Source organism: Macaca mulatta, chromosome 1 (genome assembly GCF_049350105.2).
Source record: "Macaca mulatta isolate MMU2019108-1 chromosome 1, T2T-MMU8v2.0, whole genome shotgun sequence".
Classification (NCBI taxonomy): Eukaryota; Metazoa; Chordata; class Mammalia; order Primates; family Cercopithecidae; genus Macaca; species Macaca mulatta.
In genome coordinates this window covers 145,370,003-145,390,204 of record NC_133406.1, presented here as the reverse complement: position 1 = coordinate 145,390,204, position 20,202 = coordinate 145,370,003, and the positions used below count along the sequence as shown (strand labels likewise).

At 41.2% G+C, this 20,202-nt stretch overlaps 2 protein-coding genes and 1 non-coding gene across 11 annotated transcripts in view; 1 reads left to right on the top strand and 2 right to left on the bottom strand.

Moving 5' to 3' along the window:
* Positions 1-1,843, top strand: part of SLC44A3 (solute carrier family 44 member 3) — a 74,371-nt gene extending 72,528 nt beyond the window's left edge. For all 6 annotated transcript variants that reach the window (XM_015145455.3, XM_015145453.3, XM_015145471.3 and 3 more), the window contains one exon: positions 1,602-1,843. In XM_015145455.3, the coding sequence (XP_015000941.1) occupies positions 1,602-1,706 (105 nt within the window). In that variant the 3' untranslated portion in view covers positions 1,707-1,843. The remainder of the gene's footprint in view (positions 1-1,601) is intronic.
* A 1,893-nt stretch (positions 1,844-3,736) lies between these two features.
* The window catches only part of CNN3 (calponin 3), a 35,092-nt gene continuing 18,626 nt past the window's right edge, over positions 3,737-20,202 (bottom strand). The window contains exons 1-8 of one of the 4 annotated variants that reach the window (XM_077990143.1): positions 16,552-16,707; positions 14,729-15,079; positions 10,056-10,177; positions 9,775-9,841; positions 8,779-8,916; positions 8,327-8,443; positions 6,151-6,297; positions 3,737-4,860 (exon numbers count right to left, since the gene is read on the bottom strand). In XM_077990143.1, coding sequence (XP_077846269.1) covers positions 4,519-4,860; positions 6,151-6,297; positions 8,327-8,443; positions 8,779-8,916; positions 9,775-9,841; positions 10,056-10,111 — 867 coding nt within the window. In that variant the 5' untranslated portion in view covers positions 10,112-10,177; positions 14,729-15,079; positions 16,552-16,707 and the 3' untranslated portion in view covers positions 3,737-4,518. 4 annotated transcript variants of the gene reach the window in all.
* On the bottom strand, positions 19,200-20,149 carry LOC144338777 (18S ribosomal RNA). Its single transcript, XR_013413160.1, has one exon. It is a non-coding gene; the product is annotated as an 18S ribosomal RNA (ribosomal RNA).

The following is a 20,202-nucleotide window of genomic DNA, read 5'->3' as shown; positions in this document are numbered from 1 at the left end:
AGGCACACCAGTGTGAGAAAAGCCACACCCTCAGCGGAGTGCCCATACTGTTTGTATCTGGAAGTAGCAGGCAGCTGTTTGCAACAGCCTTTGCAACACAGTTGTTGCCTATTTGCCTTATCCTGGGTAGACAGGGATATTTTAACAGCTGAATCATGTCTCATCTCTTTTCCTTGTCTGAGTTATAGATTTTCATACTTTTCTTTCATTCTGTTGCCATTAAAATTAGGTGTTCAAGCCCTTTTAGCTTGAAACAGAGCATTGAATGCACTCTTTAGTTCAGCAGCCACTCAATTTTTTAAGAACCACTTCCACAGTTTATAATTAATGTATCCTCATCCTTCTCCATATAAAACATAAAAATACAATTTTTACTTTTTTTTTTTATGGAGACAGTTTTGCTCTTGTTGCCCAAGAGTGCTGGGCAAGAGTGCCCAAGAGTGCCCAAGAGCACTTCCCAAAGTGCTGGGATTACAGTTGTGAGCCACCACACCCAGCCAAAATACAATTTTTACTTTTTACTTGTTTATTGACTTATTTGTATGTACTCTAAGGAAAGTGTTTATGATGGTGGTATGAAGCTAGCCAGGTCCCCATCCCCTGATTTACTTTTCCAGTTAAAAATCCACCTTGAAGTCCCGGCACGGTGGCTCACTCCTGTAATCCCAGCACTTTGGGAAGCCGAGGCAGGTGGATCACATGAGGTCAGGAATTTGAGACCAGCCTGGCCAACATGGTGAAACCCTGTCTCTACTAAAAATACAAAAATTAGCCAGGCGCAGTGGCAGGCGCCTGTAATCTCAGCCACTTGGGAGGCTGAGACAGGAGAATCGCTTGAACCCGGGAGGTGGAGGTTGCAGTAAGTTGAGATGGTGCCATTGCACTCCAGCCTGGGCGACAGAGGGCGATTCCGTCTCCCTAACCCCCCCCCGCAAAAAAAAAATCCACCTTAAAATTTACCCCCTAAAATAGTTGTTTCAACAGGAGAAACTTTCTTAAGGATCCATTTATCTGAAATTTAAGGCCAAGAACTGGTAAATGGTTATCATTGGGACTCAGAAACCGACACTCCAGAATATGGCACTTTGACTCTGACCTTCTCCCGAAGTGCAGGATGAAGCTGTCATCTGAATGAAATTCCCTTATCTGCCTAAAGTCCAGACTCACCAAAGAAAAAAACAGCCTCTGGCCCCTTCCCTGAGTTTTCCATTAACTGGACTTATATAGCAGAAACAAAAACTAACTTCAGTCAACACACCTGGACAGAATTTTGTCACAAACCACTGTCTGCTCTGCGGGCCCAACAGACTTTGTCCCCAGCCATTAAGTATCCTTCAAGCTCATTAAACTCCCCTAAAAGTAATTTACCACCCCCCTAAAAATCATCCACACTTCCCCATCCCCATTTCATAGTTAGACAATCACTCTGTGATTCTCCGCTGTGCTTGCTAATTTATATGCCATTTCGCCTGTTAATCTGCCTTTTGTAAGTTAATTCTTCAGCAAACCTTCAGAGGGCAAAGGAGAAGTTTTCCCTTGGCCCCTACATTATCAACAGTGCAGACACATTAATACTCATCTAACTTGTTCTTTTGTTTCAGAGTTTTGTAAAAAGGAGCAACAAATTAAACAATGCAAGGGCACGGCAGGACGAGCACTCATTAAGGAATGACGAGGGAACAGAACTCCAGGCCATTGCGAGATAGATACCCATTTAGGGACTTGTACCTGGAAAACGTTTCTTTCTAAAGAACCATTTACAGAATAGAAGACAAGACCACTCGAGAAAAGTTAGTGGAATTTTTTCTTTTTTAAAGAAGACCTAATAAACTATTCTTTCTCATTGTCTGTGTCATTATTGTTTGACCAGGTAACAATACTGGAACCATATTAGTTTACCACCTTTTTTTTTGTACAAATTAGGACAGAAAAACTCTCTTAAAACCATGTTTATATGCATCAGTTTAAAAAGTACACTATATAAGAACTGAGGCAAGTCTGTAAGTGCATAACTAATAAATAAACCTTTTTAAGGATTTTGTTAGCGGAAATCTCTGGAATTTTTTTTTTTTAAAGGGACAGTGTCTCAGTATGTTCCCAAGGTTGTAGTATAGTGGCGACACACAGGTGCCATCATAGCTCACTGCAGCCTCCAACTCTTAGGCTCAAGTGATCCTCCTGCCTCAGCCTCCCAAGCAGCTGGGACTACAGGCGTGCCACCATGTCCAGCGTGGAACGTTGCTCTAATACAGAGTAGGACACTTCCCTATTCATCCAATCCTGGAAATATGCTGAGTGGATTCACTTTTCAAAGTACAGTTCTTAGATTTGGTGACAATAAAAGCCCAAAGTGTACACTCTGACATTAACTACCACCTGAACTGGGCATGTACAGGACAGGCAGGAGTGTAACCAATGATTTAGTCGGTGCACATGCTCTTCCTTTCTTCTGAATACTCTTCCTCCTCTTTGCTAATGGCAAACTCCTACTTATTCTTCAAAACCCAGCTCTGATAGCATCATGCTTCTGCAATGCCTCTGAGCATTACTTGCCCTCTCTTCTGTCCTTTTCCTCCATGCTCTGATATGACTGTGAATCCACTTTCTTTTTGTTATGTCTCTCCACCAGATCACATTCCATGATGGCACACACAATTTATCTCAGAAATCCTGACACACAAGCACTCTTACGGCAGACATTCTGGAAGAAGTGGTTTTCAACCACAGCCCCACCTGAGAAATTACCTGGAGACAGATTTTTAAAAATACTTCTGCCCGGACCTCAGAGATTTATGTAGACGGGAGTGAGGGGAAGAGCTTTTCCTTTTTAAACCTCTAACCAAATAGAAACATTTTAACATGTTGATTGGCAGCCTCATGAGAATCAATCTGACTTAAATGGCAGGGGAGGTAGTGTGATATAAGGCTTCCGTCCCCTAAACTTTGAAGAGTCAAAGATGACAAGGACAGCCTGAGAACTCAGGTCTATTTTAAATGCAGTGACTTTTTTCTTAAATGCCACCATTGAATTAGCTTGACTCCAATAGTTTCCTTTACAAGCAGTTTCCCAGAAGCATTAAACCTAGTCATTGTGACATGATGAGCTAATAGGCTTCACCTTTGTGGGCTCGTCAAACCATGTGTATATACTCCTCATCTCTCACAAAAAATGGACAGTTTTCGCCCCCAAACCTGATAGAGCCAATCCTATCAGAAGACATGGCTTGGCTGAGACAATGTCGGAAAGTGAGAGTTACTAAGTTTCTTTTAGTGACTGCATTTTTGTCACTATGACACCTAGTTATTGTTTGTGCTTCCCTCTGTCAGGACTGAAGGTTTATGTTTCACCATAAACCGTAGCTTATTATCAAGCAGCACATCCTGTGGCTGACCTAGCATATTTCTTATTCATATTTACCCTAAGATAGGAAAATTCCCCACTGCTCATATCAATATTCCTAAAAATTATTTTAAGATTATTCCAAGTTGAATTTAAGATGAATCTGGGCCAGCTAAGTCACAGTGAAATAGGGTCAGAAAATGATTTGAATCCTGTCATTTACTATGTGTAATGGTTTCCTAAGCCTCAATCCCCTTAAGCATAGAGTGCAGTGTTGTGTGGAGTAAATAAAATGTTAATGTCCCTTGTAACAGTACCTAGGAAAAAGGTACTTAAAAAAAATCTGACCCTACCTATCTAGAAGCTAGCCAGAAAATAATCAGCCTGTGGTTCATATGAATGTTCAAAACAAAATATTTATTTATAAAAAATACAATGGGATAAGTTTATGCTGAGAAATGCAGCAATAAATACAGTTGAAGAAAACAGAGCAACTCTACATTGATACATTGGCACAAACAGGAAGAGCAAATGCATCACCCAGGCCTAAATGTCCACAGGCCACTTTTGTACATGCTCCTTTAGAAACACCACTCTGAAAAGATCTTGTCCGCTAGGTAAGAGAATGAGTACACATATAATCACAAATGCACACTGATCATGACTTTATTTAAAAATTAGCAAACAATACTGTAGAAACATTGATATGTAAATTTCTAAAATGCTGCATCTTAAATTTAGTTGGCAAAGACCACATTTAGCAATAAGCATGAGTTTAGTCTTCCATGTAGAAACCAGATACACTAAACTGTAAAAAAAAAAAAAAAAAATAGTTTCTATTATTTGAAAATACCAGTTTAATATAAGATTGTAAAAATGCATAGATCTTTGCATACAAGAACTGGCTGTACAAGAGTACTCCCCTTTCACAGTATTCCTTTTTACTTCATATGCGAGTTACTGATTATGCTGTAGGATTTAACTATTACAGCACTAAAAGGCAACTATTGAGGGAAGAGGCAGAAAAAGGAAAAAGGAATGTATGTAAGGCAATTTTTCTTAAAAGTACAATAAGCTTAATAGTGTTTTAGGAAGACAAGATAAAAATTACTCAAGGCTAGCTTGGTTCTCACTGAATAAAAACAATGGACTAAATACTGCGCTCCTTCTGTGTGGATCTAATAATCAATGCCTTGGTCGCTATATTGGTAATCTCTGGGGTAGTCATCCTGGTACTCGCCATGATACTCATCGGGGTATTCTGCCTGATAATCACTATCACTGATTTCCGAACCATTTGTTCCTGTTCCTTGGCTTCCGTTGTGAATGACAGGTTCTGTAGGAGCAGCACAGTATTTGGGATCATATACTTGCCGCCCAAGCCCATACACACTCATTCCTTTCTGGGAAGCAACTTTGTTGGTACCCATCTGTAGGGAAATTGTCGAGTTGTCCACCGGCTGTAATGTTAGCTTCTGATCATAGATGTCTCTTCTGGTACCTGGTGCTAACATCCCTGCCTGGTATTAGAACATAGTATAAAAGTTAAAGCGGCAGCTGGAATCTACTCTTGTGAATAATTTACAGATTATAGAATTCACACTGAATATGAACAGCAGTACGTGAACTTTCATTTGGTTCAGGGGTAAAGCTAGCTTAACCAAAATATCCTGATACCGAATCACTTCCAGGAAGCAATATTCATTGGCTTTTGAGCTAGGTGAGACCTTTCTTCAAGATCCTTGCTCTGCTGTAAAATTACTATGTGGCCTCAAACAAGTAAATTTAGCTTTAGCTTTCTCAAATTGCAAAATGGAGACATTACTACTTACTCTGGATTTAAGTGAGGATGAGACATAAAGAACGTGAAATCATAATGCTTCCACACCACAAAGTTCCATGTGAATGCCCATGAGGACCACATACATTATCCGGGTTACCAATTTCACAAGTTTATAATATATTCAACAAAAACTATGTTGAGCAGATCTTAAGGACTTGAGTCTTTTCAAAAGGCTGAGATGCAGAAGAGCCAGCCACTTCACAGCCACTCCCCTCTTTTTCAGAGTACAGTAACTCATACTTCATCTCTACTTACATCAGGCACACACTTCCAGGTTGAGAGTGGGTAGAAAAGTACACGTGAGTGGCAGCTATGAGAGACATAATGCCACACCTGGCAGGATGTGTTCCATAAGGGCAAAGTGATCAATCTCCCTTGGACTCTCTAAGAAAATGTTTTCCAAACCATATCCCAGCTGATGTTGGATGTGAGACCTGTCTGTTCTCAAATGTTGTTGGAACTTCCTTCTGAGGTGCTGGTGATCTATTTTTAAGAAGGAAATATTTCTATCTTGGATGTGGTGTACTGGTATTTTCATCACGTTGCATTTCCATCTCCTTATATTGACACATCTAATAGGAATGCTAGTTAAATCCTTCTTAGTGGGACACCAGATAATTTTACCTATTAATTAAGGGTTCTTTAAAAAAAAAAAAAGTCAGCATTTAAATGAGCAATATTTTACTTGGATTTTGGAGCAAGAACACTGAAATAAACATATCTTTTTTTCTGCTGGCTAGGTAGAAAGGCGGCCAGCTGTTCTAACTGCCAACAAAAACCACGAGACACATCGTGCTTTTGCTGCTATCGAAAAGGTCTTTTGATTCTTTTGCTTTCCCAGCAAAGTCCACATTCCTGAAGGAATATACTCTTAAATAAACTATACAAAAAATACCTACTTTAAACTTCTAGTTAATAAGAATAAGGTAAGTGTACTCTTGTACAAGTAGAAAAAGGTATTGCTTACCTGGCTGGCTCCTTTATTGGTGCCCATCTGCAGACTAATTGTGGTCTGGTCAAAAGGTTTGTCAGTTTGCATTTTGGGGTCATAAAGGTGCCTCCTAGTCCCATAAGCTGTCATACCTGCCTGGCTGGCACATTTGTTGGTTCCCATCTTTTAAGTTAAAAGTAAAATTGCACAAATTATCAGATGTCAACAATATACACAACACAAACAAAACTTTCCATGCTACTAAAAAGACAGAAGGGGCACAACTGACAAGTTACTGAGCTGAGGCTCCAGCCAACTCTTCCATGTGTTTACAAACAAATTTCAAGTGCTAACTTTAAAAAGAAAATTTTAAAGAAATTCACTATAGATAAAACCTCATACATAGCAGAATTAAACACACTTTAACAGGTGGACTGACACACTAAAAGTCATTACAGTGGCAGAATAATTTCCTCTGCTACTGTTTCCCCAGATAACCAAATTAAGAGGTACCAGCTTTGGTTATTTAAACAGAAGCAATCCTAGGCCAAGCAATATGCTGTTCTACTCCAGGAATGTTTTACATAAAATGTGAAAGCAAATGCCAGCTGTTTTCTCTGGGAGCTTGACAAGGACTTCTTTCAGTTTCAAAATCACCAACATTTTCACCAGAAAGGAACCACATTTTATTCCTGCAACTCCCGTGTCCTTGGACAGAGCTGGAGAAAGGTGGAATGAGGAATCTGAACTCAGCAAAGTTCAGGGAAACAGTAATTAACTTTTCTTCCCCACTGAGAACAGTATGGCTTCAGGACCAACCACTACACCCTGTTCCACTGGTTAGGGACACTTTTCTGATGTTGGATCTTTTTTCTTTAAAAATAAGATGAAAGAAAACCTTTATTACTAAATATAAAATCTGTTCATTGAAGACAATTCAGAAAACATACGTAAGCAAAAAGGAGAGGGAAAAAATCATTGTGATCCCACCATCCATTCACTGTCAACATTTGTGACTATCCTTTTAGCTTTTTAACCTATGTGTCTATGTATATATCTATAGATGCACATACACATACACAAATACATACGAAAACATGTGCAGTTTTCATTTTAAAACTCCATGCTGACCACAGTATTTGATGATCTGATTTTTTTCCCCATAACCTATCTTTTCAAACTCTAGTGTAAAATTTTACATTACACTTTGCTTTTATGGAGTTGTAATTCAACCAACTGACTATTATTCTGAAATGTAGGTTTCCAGTTTCTCGCCACTGATACAATTTTGTACTGTGCAAAAACAAATCTAACTTGCACAGACTCAGTCCAGAAAGGGGCACTGTGTCCAGCACGTATGGTGGCTTTTGGAGAGTAAAGCCAACAGCATTTAGGGCGTTAGCAATGGCGTTTCCATGACACTCTCCAGGGGAACAATGAAGAGAAGGAAAACATCTGAACTACGTATTTCAGAAGAATTTAAACTGACAAATTCTAACAGGGCTTGGCTGCTATATCATGATTTGGTATTGTAAATAAGTGACTTTGGCACTAAGGTTGGGTAAAATTGCCTCATTTGGTCAATAACATTAAGGAATTTATAAAGTACATTTCTGGCTGGGTGTGGTAGCTCACACCTGTAATCTCAGCACTTTGGGAGGCCAAGGCGGGCCGATCACCTGAGGTCAGGAGTTCAAGACCAGCCTGGCCAACATCGTGAAACCCTATCTCTACCAAAAATACAAAACTTAGCCAGGCATAATGGCTCATGCCTATAATCCCAGCTACTTGGGAGGCTGAGGCAGGAGAATTGTTCAAACCCAGGAGGTGGAGGTTGCAGTGAGCCGAGATTGCGCCATTGCACTCCAGCCTGGGCGACAGAGCGAGACTCTGTCTCAACAACAACAAAAAAAGCTAAAATAAAAAATTTAAAAGTGCATTTTTCTTTAAAAAAATAGACAATATGATTCAATTAAAAATTTTCATTTCCTGGGAAAATAACTGTCAAGTCAGGCGGTATACCTGAGGTTTCCTCTAAAAATTATCATTGTCTTATGGGCTTTAAATAGATATAAATTGTATAAACTATACCCACCCCCCAAGTACTATAGCACTTCCATCTATTCTTCACTTAGGAGAGGCTTAATATTTTGCATGGTGAGAATTAATCATATTGAATAAGTAACTGAATAAGCAACACCACATTACTTACCTGCAGACCAATTACACTTTGGCCAGCTTTTAATTTTCCTTCATCAAAACGTCTTGTTTGTTTTTCTGCATACTTAACTCCAATGTCAATGGTTGTATGGAATCCTTTTGTTTTAGCCTAGACAGAAACATGCACACTAACTGAAAAGGCCAACAAAGTTTCACAGAAGGAACAACAAAGAAATGATATGGTCATAGACGAAGGGGCCCAAACTAGAGATAAAAAATATTTCAGGCTGTTCAGTGATATACTGCATCATTTGAAATGTGACTGTTCTAAGTAAGCTATCTAGTACGAGGCAGCTGATGTCAGCAGCCTTTCCACAAAGCTAATAATTACAGAAGAGACAGGCCCCGCCCCACCTGGTCTGAACCCCCATGAAACAGCAATGATGCAATTCATCACCAACATGGTGGGAATCTGTTAACCAGCCATTAAAGACATGTACGTACCAGACCTGCTAGAGCCACCAGAGTAGTCTGAACCTGGGTCATGTTTCCATTCTCAAAAAGATCATTTGCTTCGAATATGTCATGTGGCTTCATACCATAAGCCTGAATAGCTTTAATAAAGTTGCCAATATTCTCCAACTATAAAGAAGAAGAGTTTGATAACTTCTGGAGCTAAATATTGACATTCATAATTTGTAAGAATTCTAAGTCTTCATAACTAGTTACAAGATGCCGCCCAGAAAGCTGTCTGACAAGGATTCAACCAAATACATGCTAAGCACGGCTCTCTCTGGAACAGGAAAGAGCAAGAAGAGAGCGTCTCTCTCACTGTGGGGCACATCATGGTCTTCATATTTTTAAGCAGTTACGTGTTTTCGGTTTTTGCGGGCAACAGCTTCCTTATATATTTTAAAAGGATTCTGTATCAGAGCTATCCAGGCCTGGAATTTTATTTGTCAAAAGGTATATAATTACTCATATTAATAAATAACTCATTATGTGTTTTCATTTTAATTTCAGAATAAATTTGTGGTTACCAAATACTCATTCTCTCATATCTCAAAACACATGTTCAAGACCAGTAAGTATCCCATTTTCCTTACTCATACACATTCGTGAACTAAGGTTATGTCTGATACACTGTTCTGCAGTCCACTGTTAGTTATGTAGAATGCCTTGTTTTTTCCCTTATCCTTAAGGTCTGGGTTGCATTTCTCTGTGTAAGCTGTGTCAAGTCCTTCTGAATGTACACAGACCAAATACAGGAAAACTTCTAAGCTAAACATAATAATTACAGAACTAGTTCAATAAGTAATATGGAACCATTAAAAAAGGGCAAAAAATTAAATATGCACAAATTTCTGCTACATCTATATAAAAACTGTAATCAAAAAGTTTAAAAAAAACACACAAAACCAAAAAACCAAACCTGAAATCAAGTTTCCACTACATAAAATGCAACCAACTAGAACCAGAGGTGGTTGGTTTGGCAGTTACCTGAGGCCAGTTCAGTGAGGACTCGTTGACTTTCTTCACCGAGCCTGGCTGTAGCTTGTTTATAAGTCTGAAAAGAAAAATATGAGAGACATCTTATTTACTAGTCACACAAAAACAAGGATTGAAATATCAAGTTGCTCCTTTAACATCAGTAAGGGAAAGCATTAAATATATCTGTAGAATATCAAGGTCTGACACCCTGGGCTGAGAAGGAGAGTAAGAGAGAAGGCCGTGGAAAGAACTGGAAGAGCGGAAACTGACTCTGGAGGGCTGTAACTCACTCGCAGAGGATGATGCCATCCTTTAAGCCCAGCTGGAAGTTGGTGCCAATGCTCATGCCTGTCACCTCTTCTATCCAATTGCGAAGATCTTCTTCTGCTTGATGATCATACTTGGAAGCAATCTGAAATACAAGTTAACTCACTTTAGAATAATTTCACGAAAGCACCAGAAACTGCCGACTCACAACGTGCTCTGCTTTCACTATCCATTAAGACCACAGCTGTGAAGTGCAGTAAATGACACTCAACAGAGCTCAATGGCAAACTTAACCGTTACAACTTCAGTAACTAATAACAAATTTTTGGTGAAGACGGTGTCATACGAAATTTTGAACAGCACACGGAGAGGCTGGGACTGACAAGGAGAGAACATCCATCAAGAGACATCAGATTTCCCTTCATGATCCACAGGAAGTGACAAGGGTTTATGGTATGTTACAATATGGCACTCCAACTTTAAGGTTTAAGTCATTAATCACCGTATTCCAATAAAAGGGGAGAGGATTCTGACACATGCAGTTATTTTACAGAGTATCTCACACCTCGCCAATACGTAACATTCCAATAGTTTTGTTGACTGGAAAGTTCTGGTATTTGCCTTCTGTTCCGCCAAATACACACTACATACTAAACACACACACACACACACACATACACACACTTAGTACTAATTATTGTACAATATTTAAATTCTGTTTCTGTAGTCTCTATTCTATTAGACTTCTTACAAGAAGGAAAAGCATCTAGTTCAGATTCTTAGTATCTAGAATTGAACCTGACACCCAAACATCTGATAAAACGAAAAGAAAGTTTAACTTTTTACTTGCAGAATTCAAAAATAAAGGCCAACTTACCAACACAAATGCTACGCTATTATACATGATAAAACTACTAAACATAAGTTTTGAAAGATCCCTTTTTAGTCAGACCACAGACCTCAATTTAAAATAATTGAAAAAATAAAATTTAAGCAAAATATTGTGAAAAAAATCACATGCCCAAGTTCTTAAGCTATCGGTGTCCTGGAGTCCCCTTAAAGGGGCTGGTCAATCAGGGTTATGGAGAACACAGCTCAGGCAGGCGCAGTGGCTCACGCCTGTAATCTCGGCATTTGGGGACTGAGCTGGGTGGATCTCTGGAGCTCAGGAGTTCAAGACTAGCCTGAGCACCATTGACAGACATCGTCTCTACTAAAAATAAAAAATTCAGCTGGGCTTGATGGTGCATGCCTGTCATCCCAGTGACTTGGAAGGCCAAGGTAGGAAGATCACTTGAGCCCATGAGATCGAGCCTACAGTGAGCCATGATCACGCCACTGCACTCCAGCCTGGGCAACACAGTGAGACCCTGTCTCCCGCCCCACCGCCAAAAAATTAACCCACAGCTGGGAAGAAGGAAAGATCCAGTGTCATTCGTCTTCTCATTGAGCACAGGTGAAAATGCCAAGTATACATAGGAAATGCCCAGGAGATAGAGATCATGAGCTTGGGAATCAATTACGTTGTTGGAAATGGGAATGAAGGTAGAAATGTCTGCTGTGTCCATAAGACATAGGGAGAGTTAATCACGGCAAGAAGTGAAATGACATCTTCACATTTTAGTCACAAAGAGGTCCCGCAAGTTCCAGTCTACACCAGTCATGGAGGAACCAAGCACAACTGTGGGAAACGCCCCAGGGTCCTAGTGCCAGAGCATACAGGCCTGTGGGCTGCATTCAGGTCCTTTCCAAGAGAGAGAGCCTGACCACCAGGATCAGGACAGACATTTACGAACCTGGCCAGCTTACCTGTAAGTCACCCAACAGTGAAAACCAACGCTGAGTCTTAAAAAATACAGACTTAAAGTGTCACACTTGATCACAGTTCCTTTTTGTGTCTATCAAAAGCCACAACAGCCTTTAACTTCTCAAGGTAGGAAAAATATCCCGTTTCCCAGGTCAAGTAAGTGGAAAGGTCTACATTCCAGGTCCCCCTCTTGAAGGCTCACTGTGCACCTGAGCCTGAGGGATCCCCTGGCACATAATCAGACTACTCCTGGGCTGTTTTCAGGGACTCTCTTCCCCTCCCCACCATGCCAAAGCATGAAGCTTCTGCTTTGACTGAGAGAGGGCAAATGATTCCACTAAATTACGGTGGCATTAGGGAGATGGCAGTTCTTGATCCTTTGCACCCTTTACCCAAGTTGGAGAAATGGCTCTACAGCTTTGACAGAATAATGGATAACTGATTTAAACTGCAGATTTATTTACCCAGAATTACAAATGAAAATCCAGTAAGTTTATATTTTCATATTAAGACGACTGTGCAATGTTCCATGGATCAAGTATGGCCTGGAGGTTAGTTTATAAAAGACAGTCTTAAATACAATTTGTTCCCAGGCTAGTCTCAAACTCTTGGTCTCACGTGATCCTCCCGCATCAGCCTCCCAAAGTGCTGAGATTACAGGGGTGAGCCACCACCCCCAGCCTCCATTACTCCTATTATACCTTAGATAAATATTCTAGGATAATATATCTCCTCCAACACATCAAATAAACCCATGTTTTATGGCACTTTTAAAAAATAAAAGCAAATATTAAATTGGTAGACACATTTTTATTTTATTTTTTTTGAGATGGAGTCTTGCTCTGTCGCCCAGGCTAGAGTGCAGTGGCGTGAACTCGGTGTACTGCAACCTCCACCTCCTGGGTTCAAGCAATTCTCCTACCTCAGCCTCCCGAGTAGCTGGGATTACAGGCACACACCACCATGCCTGGCTAATTTTCGTATTTTTAGTAGAGATGGGGTTTCACCATGTTGGTCAGGCTGGTCTCGAACTCCTTACCTCAGGTGATCCGCCTGCCTCGACCTCCCAAAGTGCTGAGATTAAAGGCGTGAGCCACTGTGTCCAGCCGGTAGACACATTTTTTAAAGTCTTGACTATATTTTCACACTGGGGTCTTATTCTGGGTGGCTAGAAAAATAAATCCTCGCTATATAAATTGGAGGTGGTGGTATGAAAGGGGATAGGCAAAGAAGAAAAGGAGAAAAGAGTACTCCTCAAGCATTAACTATGGAAAGCACATTCTAATTGTAAGGTGACTTTTTTTTCCCAAAAGTGAAGGCGTTCTCAACTAGGAGATATATTTTGATCAATCTGAAGAAAAACATAATATACTAGGGTGAGAGGAGTTCTGTCTTGGCACCACGCCTGGCTCCATCTATCTTTGCTATTGGCCCTGGGTTAGTTTCTCTAACTTCTCTTGATCCAAGAGGAAGTCTGAACTGGATGACTGCACTAGGTCCTTTCCTACTCTCAGCTGTCTACACAACTTTGTCAAATAATAAAAAACTGAAGAAGTATTTTCTCTTGTTTCTTCAAATGTAGAGAAAAATTATGTTAGAGTAGTTTAGGGTATTTCACAGGATGGTGATGGTGATGGTAATTTTCATACTAAATGACACCAATTATTATTTAAACAGAAAAACATTAAAAGCATATTTATGTGTCCATTGTTAAAAATGTGTCCAACAGATTTGGTGCCATGCCCCAAACCACGAAGTGATTACAGACCTAACTTGAAATAGCCTAGTAGATCCCAGTAAGAAGTTTTCATCTTCTCTGCTGACAGTTCTGGTCAAGGAAGTGATGAGATAGAAAAATCAAGCACTGGAGTCAGATGGACCTCAGTTCAAATCCTGGCTCTGCCAATGAGTGGTTGTAGGGGGGGAGCTCTAGACAGGTGATGCTGTCCTTGAGACTTACCATATGACCATGTGCACAAAAGAAATTCGTAAGTACATGTATGCAAAACTCAAAGCCCCATATGATCCATTAAAAATTAAAACTAGGAATGCAGCCACATCAAATAACTGTTGGTTTGGGCTCAGGGTTTCCTTTCAGTAAAGGAGCAATGGGATTCTTCTATCCAAATACTGCGAATATGTTTCTAGTAAGTGAGCTTTATGCAGTCAGGCCAGCTAAACAGCATTATCTTTTAAAATCAAGGAACTGAGAGCAATTTTTAAAAGTAATCTTTGGCCATAAAAATGATTTACTATTTTCATCTAAAAAGCTTCAATTTCTGAACATCTGGCAGAAAACCACTTACATTTTCTTTCTCTCAACAAAAGAAAGTTAGCTTAAAATAATTGCTTAAACTTACCTTATTAATACTTCATGGAAATTTCACTCTAATTTACTTAAAAATTACTCTTCCTGGCCGGGCGCGGTAGCTCACGCCTGTAATCCCAGCATTTTGGGAGGGCGACAGGGGGGATCATGAGGTCAGGAGATCGAGAAGACCATCCTGGCTAACATGGTGAAACCCCGTCTCTACTAAAAATACAAAAAATTAGCCGGGCGTGGTGGCAGGCACCAGTAGTCCCAGATTCTCGGGAAGTTGAGGCAGGAGAATGGCGTGAACCCTGGAGGCGGAGCTTGCAGTGAGCTGAGATCGCGCCACTGCACTCCAGCCTGGGCAATAGAGCAAGACTCCATCTCAAAAATAAAAAATAAATAAATAAATAAAAATTACTCTTCCAAGTTGTTGATAAATATCAAGATTTATTTTCTTGGCCTTCCCAAGCTGCTTTCACAGACTTTCTGCCTGGCTCTTTCAAATCCACAGCAGCCCCTCTCTTTATATGCCCGCCCTTCCTTTCTTAAACACGCACAAATTCTCCAAGCAGTACCTGGCAGCCTTCTTTGCATCAAGGCGCACATGCAAATGATCCAGGGGCCGATGAGAATCCTGTCTGGGCACACCTGCTGAAGGCTCCTCCCCGAAGCTCTCCAACATCACTCTTGCCAGATACAATCAACATGTGAAGAAAATGAAGACCAAGAAAAAAGCCTCCTGGGACATTGGGTACAGCTGATCCTCCTCCCTGCATTCAGCGCTCGACCTGCTCTGCTCTGGCTCCTCCAACAACTTCACGTGCTCTTCTTCATCTTTCTGTGCCTGAGGTCCAAGGCTCATCCCGTGGTGGTGGTGGTGGCGGCTTTAGCCCTTAGAGCTTCCCTCGGCTCTATCTTCAGGACAGCTAAGAGCACCAGTGTGGAGTCACCCTTCAGTTCAAATGCAGGTCAGTCCTTTCTTTTTTCATGACCTTTCTTTAGCCCTCACTTTCTTTTATAATTCTAAAATACTAATTGGTTTGCCGTTGTTGTTTGTTTTTTTGAGAAACGGGTCTCTCGCTCTGTCACCCAGGCTGAAGTGCCATGGCGCGATCTCGGCTCACTGCAACCTCTGCTTCCCGGGTTCAAGAGATTCTCCTGCCTCAACCTCCCGAGGAGTTGGGATTACAGGTGCCCACCACCACGCCCAGCTAATTTTTGTATTTTTAGTAGAGACAGGGTTTCACCATGTTGGTCAGGCTGGTCTTGAACTCCTGACTTCAGGTGATCTGTCCACCTCAGCCTCCCAAAGTGCTGGGATTATAGGCATGAGCCACCCTGCCCAGCCAATTCTAAAATAATAATCATTTTGTTTTAAGTTAGGCCAGGCTAGGCATTGTGGCTCACAACTGTAATCCTGGCACTTTGGGAGGCTAAGGCAGGAGGAACCCTTGAGTCCAGGAGTTTGAGACCAGCCAGGGCAATATAGGGAGACCCTGTCTCTATTTAAAAAAAAAAAAAAAAAAATAGGCCAGGTGGGTGGCTCATGCCTGTAATCCCAGCACTTTGGGAGGAGGCCAAGGCAGGAGGACTGCTTGAAGTCAGGAGTTCAGGATGCAGTAACTGATGATCATGTCACTGCACTACAGCCTGGGTGGCAGAGTGAGACTCTGTCTTTAAAAAAATAAATAAATGATATGCAAGTATGTAGCACATGCATTCTCCACAGGGGTGGCAGGGTCCCAAAGGGGTGAAAAGTGCTTCTTGTGGTAGATGATGAAAAAAATCTTAGACAATACAAACACTTAGGACTCTCCAAAGCTCAACCCTACCCAACAAAATCTTACTCCTTTGTACTAAATCTGGCAGGGGATAGGAGGTAACTAGGAACAGTGTCTAAAACAACTCTTGGAGAAAGTGATCATGAAAACAAGGTTAAGAAACACTGAGATACACTAAAATGTACGAGTCTCTCTCCCCCAAATCACACTCCATTCCCAGAAGGAAGGGCCTATACTTCAGCCAATTTTTCTTCCAGCCCACATGCACACATATCACATATCACTATTAATCATATATCCAAGAGCTCTGGACTAAGACCGCCTTCAGAAACACAACCCCGAGGGCCTATGCGTGCTAACAGTGAAGGGAGACACTAGAGCAGATACAAGCCTACCAGCTGCTGGGAAACAGCCATGCCCCTCCCTGGCTCTGAGATTTGAGAAGCTTCCCCCTCAGAACCCTCAGAAAGGGAGACAGAGTAAAGGGAGACCTAGCTCCAAAAAGCACCTCCACAGCTGATCCAAAAGCTCGATTCCTGCGCTGTTGAATGGTACTTCTCGGTGTACACCGAGAATGTTCAGCTCAAGTGCAATTTGGAAAAAAGGTGGGGGCGCACCTGCCATGAGGTAGAGTGACGATATTCACGTACAAGAACAGTCCGATGCCCCCCTTACACCCAGGACATTCCAGAATCTACTGAAGAGTGAAGACTGCTTGTTTCTCACATGGATTCCTTCTCATGATGTATTATCATCACAGAGCTTGTTCAAACCTGGAAGCAGACAATTCCAGGTTATTGTCCCTGGTGATTACAACAATCTCCCTAATTTCAGCTGTGTCTGACTTCTCACTAGGCTCCCTGTTTTGAGCCACTAGAATAATACTGCATTACTCCAAACTCTCTAAGTAAATTTGTATTCAACATTAGCTTCTGTTTTTCAAGTGTTCCCTGTGTTCCTTAGATTCTTCTTTCGTCTTCTTTCTCCATGAATCCTTCTTTCTGTCCTTCATCTAAATGGCTAGTTCATACCAGGCACAGTTCAAAGGCAAAGTCCCTGTCCTAAAAGCTTACATTCTAGCAGAAAGAGACAAATATTAAATAAGGTGTGTTAAAGAGTTCACAAAAATATATACAAAATGGGGCGTTTAAAATACAGAGAGAGAACAATGGGGGCTACCTTGGTCCTAAAATAGGAACAAAATAGATTTCCATCTCAAATATCAAGATTCCTCCTCTCCTTCCTTCTCACTATCACTTGCCATTCTTGGTATCCATGCAAGGACAATGAACAGGCTTCAACATTTTTTATCTGCCCTAAGTCTCTCCGCAATGAATCCTAGAAACATGTACTGCAGATCACAGACTTTCAAGTCAAACTACAAAACCCTGTGTTCCCAATTCCAGTGTGACCTCGGTAAGTAAATGAACCCAGGTCACCCCATTTCTTGTGGGTAGACTCTTTCCTTCCAGGGCCACTGTGAGGATGAAGCCTGTTTAATAGGAACGGAACCCACTGCAATACCTGACACACATCAGCATGTACGCCCTCCAATTTTATCAGCTCGAGGTACAGGGCGTTCTATTAACCAAACCCCAATGCAACTTGTTCAGTCCATTGTTCTCAATAGCAAAGAAAATCCCACTGCAGACAGGCTCACCTGGGGTGCCAGCCTTCACCACTGTCCACTCCCTCTACCACTCTTCCTGAGGCTAGTTCCTGCCTCTCTGTCTTTGCTAAAGCTCTTCTCTCTGCTTAGAATGTGTTTGCATCCCAAATTCTCATTCTTTTTCAGATTGTTGCTGACAGAAAAGATAAAGGAACTATTTTACAAAATCAGGCACGTATCTTATGGGGGATAGGAGTTGGATTTCTAGATAAAAACATTTTACATTTGGGACAGTGATGTCAAGATAGAATGCATGCTTTTCTTGAGGTCACCACAGAATCTAAGACTCATTCCATGGTATGAACGTGCTCCAGATTTGATGTGGAAGAAGTAGACATTTGAAAGCTGTGGAAAATCATGCTCGCCCCAGGTAAACAGTATCACCCCAACCAAAATTTTTAATGCAGGTGTAGTAGTTTAAGGGTCCGTGGGTTTATATGGTTTTTGATTGCATTAATAAATTAAAGCTCCATAGGGTCTTCTCGTCTTATTATTTTATGTCCGTCTCTTCACGGACAGGTCAATTTCACTGGTTAAAAGTAAGAGACAGTTAAACCCTCGTGATGCCATTCATGCGAGTCCCTATTTAAAGAACAAGTGATTATGCTACCTTTGCACGGTCAGGGTACCGCGGCCGTTAAACGTGTGTCACTGGGCAGGCAGTGCCTCTAATACTAGTAATGCTAGAGGTGATGTTTTTGGTAAACAGGCGGGGTTTGAGTTTGCCAAGTTCCTTTTACTTTTTTTAACCTTTCCCTAAAGCATGCCTGTGTTGGGTTAACAGTGAAGGTGGCATGGACTTGTTTGTGCTTGCTATGCCGGGCTGTTAAGTATCGGTGAGGCTTTCGGTCTGATTTAAGCTTATGCAGTGGAGAAAATATTCATGTTACTTATACTAGCATTATTGCTTCTATAGAGTGATAGATTAATCCAATGTGGTGTGAGGAGTTCAGTTATGTGTTTGGTATTTTTGGGGTAGTTGATGTTGAGCTTGAACGCTTTCTTAATTAATGGCTGCTTTTAGGCCAACTATGGTAATTGGGGTTTTTACTCTCTCTGTAAGGTTTTTTCCTAGTGTCTAAAGAGCTGTCCCTCTTTAGACTAGCAATTAAGCTTACAGGGGGATTAGGTGGTTCTGTAGGTAAGCTTAAGGTCGAACTAAGATTCTGTCTTGGATAACCAGCTATCACCAGGCTCGATAGGCTTTTCACCTCTACCCAGAAATCTTCCCACTATTTTGCCACATAGATGGGTGCGCTCTTTTAGCTGTTTTTGGGTAGCTCGTCTGGTTTCGGGGAATTTGGCTTGTAGTTCTCTTTGTGAAATTGTTTCTAGCTAATCCATTATGCGAAAGGTACAGGAGTTAATCCTTGCTATTTTGTGCTTGGGTGATTTTTTATCTTTCCCTTACGGTACTGTATCTATAGCGCCAGATTAAAATTTCTATCGCCTATACTTTGTGTAGGTGAATGATTTAGTGTATGTTGGTTTGGTATTAGTGTTGGTTATGCTTAGGGCTAGTATTGGCTCAAGGCAATCAAATAATATTGAGATTTTCTGGGTGTAAGCCAGGTGCTTTATATTAAGCTATGCCTTGATTTATCCAAGTGCACCTTCCAGTACACTTACCGTGTTACGACTTCTCCCCTCTATATAAATATTAGGGCGTTTAGTTAAGATGTTCCTTAAGTATATTTGAGGGGAGTGACGGGCGGTGTGTGCGTGCTTTATGGCCTGGTTCAATTAAGCACTCTATTCTTAATTTACTGCTAAATCCTCCTTGGACTCTTAGATTTCATAAGAGTTTTCGTGGAGTTTTCTGAGATAGAAAATGTAGCCCATTTTTTACCGTCTCATGGGCTACACCTTGACCTAACGTTTTTGCGGTGGAGGGCATTTGCGCTCACTTTGTAACCTTCATCAGGGTTTGCTGAAGATGGCGGTATATAGGCTAAGCAAGAGAGGGTGGGGTGGATCGGGGTTTATCGATTATGGAACAGGCTCCTCTAGGGGGGTGTAAAGCACCGTCAAGTCCTTTGAGTTTCAAGCTGTTGCTTGTAGTATTCTGGCGAGTAGTTTTGTTATTTAACTATTGAGGTTTAGGGCCAAGCATAGTGGGGTGTCTAATCCCAGTTTGAGTCCTGGCTATTGTGTGTTCAGAAGTTTTAAAGCCACTTTCGTAGTTTATTTTACATCAGCTAGGGTTTTACAGTTTAGATGGAGTTTAGCTTTATTATGTCAGATCTTAAACACCCTCTACGCCGATCTCTATTAGCTAGGGTTAATCGTGTGACCGCGGTGGCTGGCACGAAATTAACCAACCCTTAATATAGCATAGCTTAGTTAAACTTTCGTTTATTGCTAAATATTTGTCACTGTTGTCTCCCGTGGGGGTGTGGCTAGGCAAAGCGTTTTGAGCTGCGTGTGCGTGCTTGATGCTTGCTCCTCTTGGTCATGATGATTTGTAGGGCGTCTTCACTGGGATGGGGATGCTTGCATGTGTAATCTTGCTAAGAGCCAATAGAAAGGCCAGGACCAAGCCTATTTGTTTATGGGGTATGCAAACCCATCTAGGCATTTTCAGTGTCTTGCTTTAAGT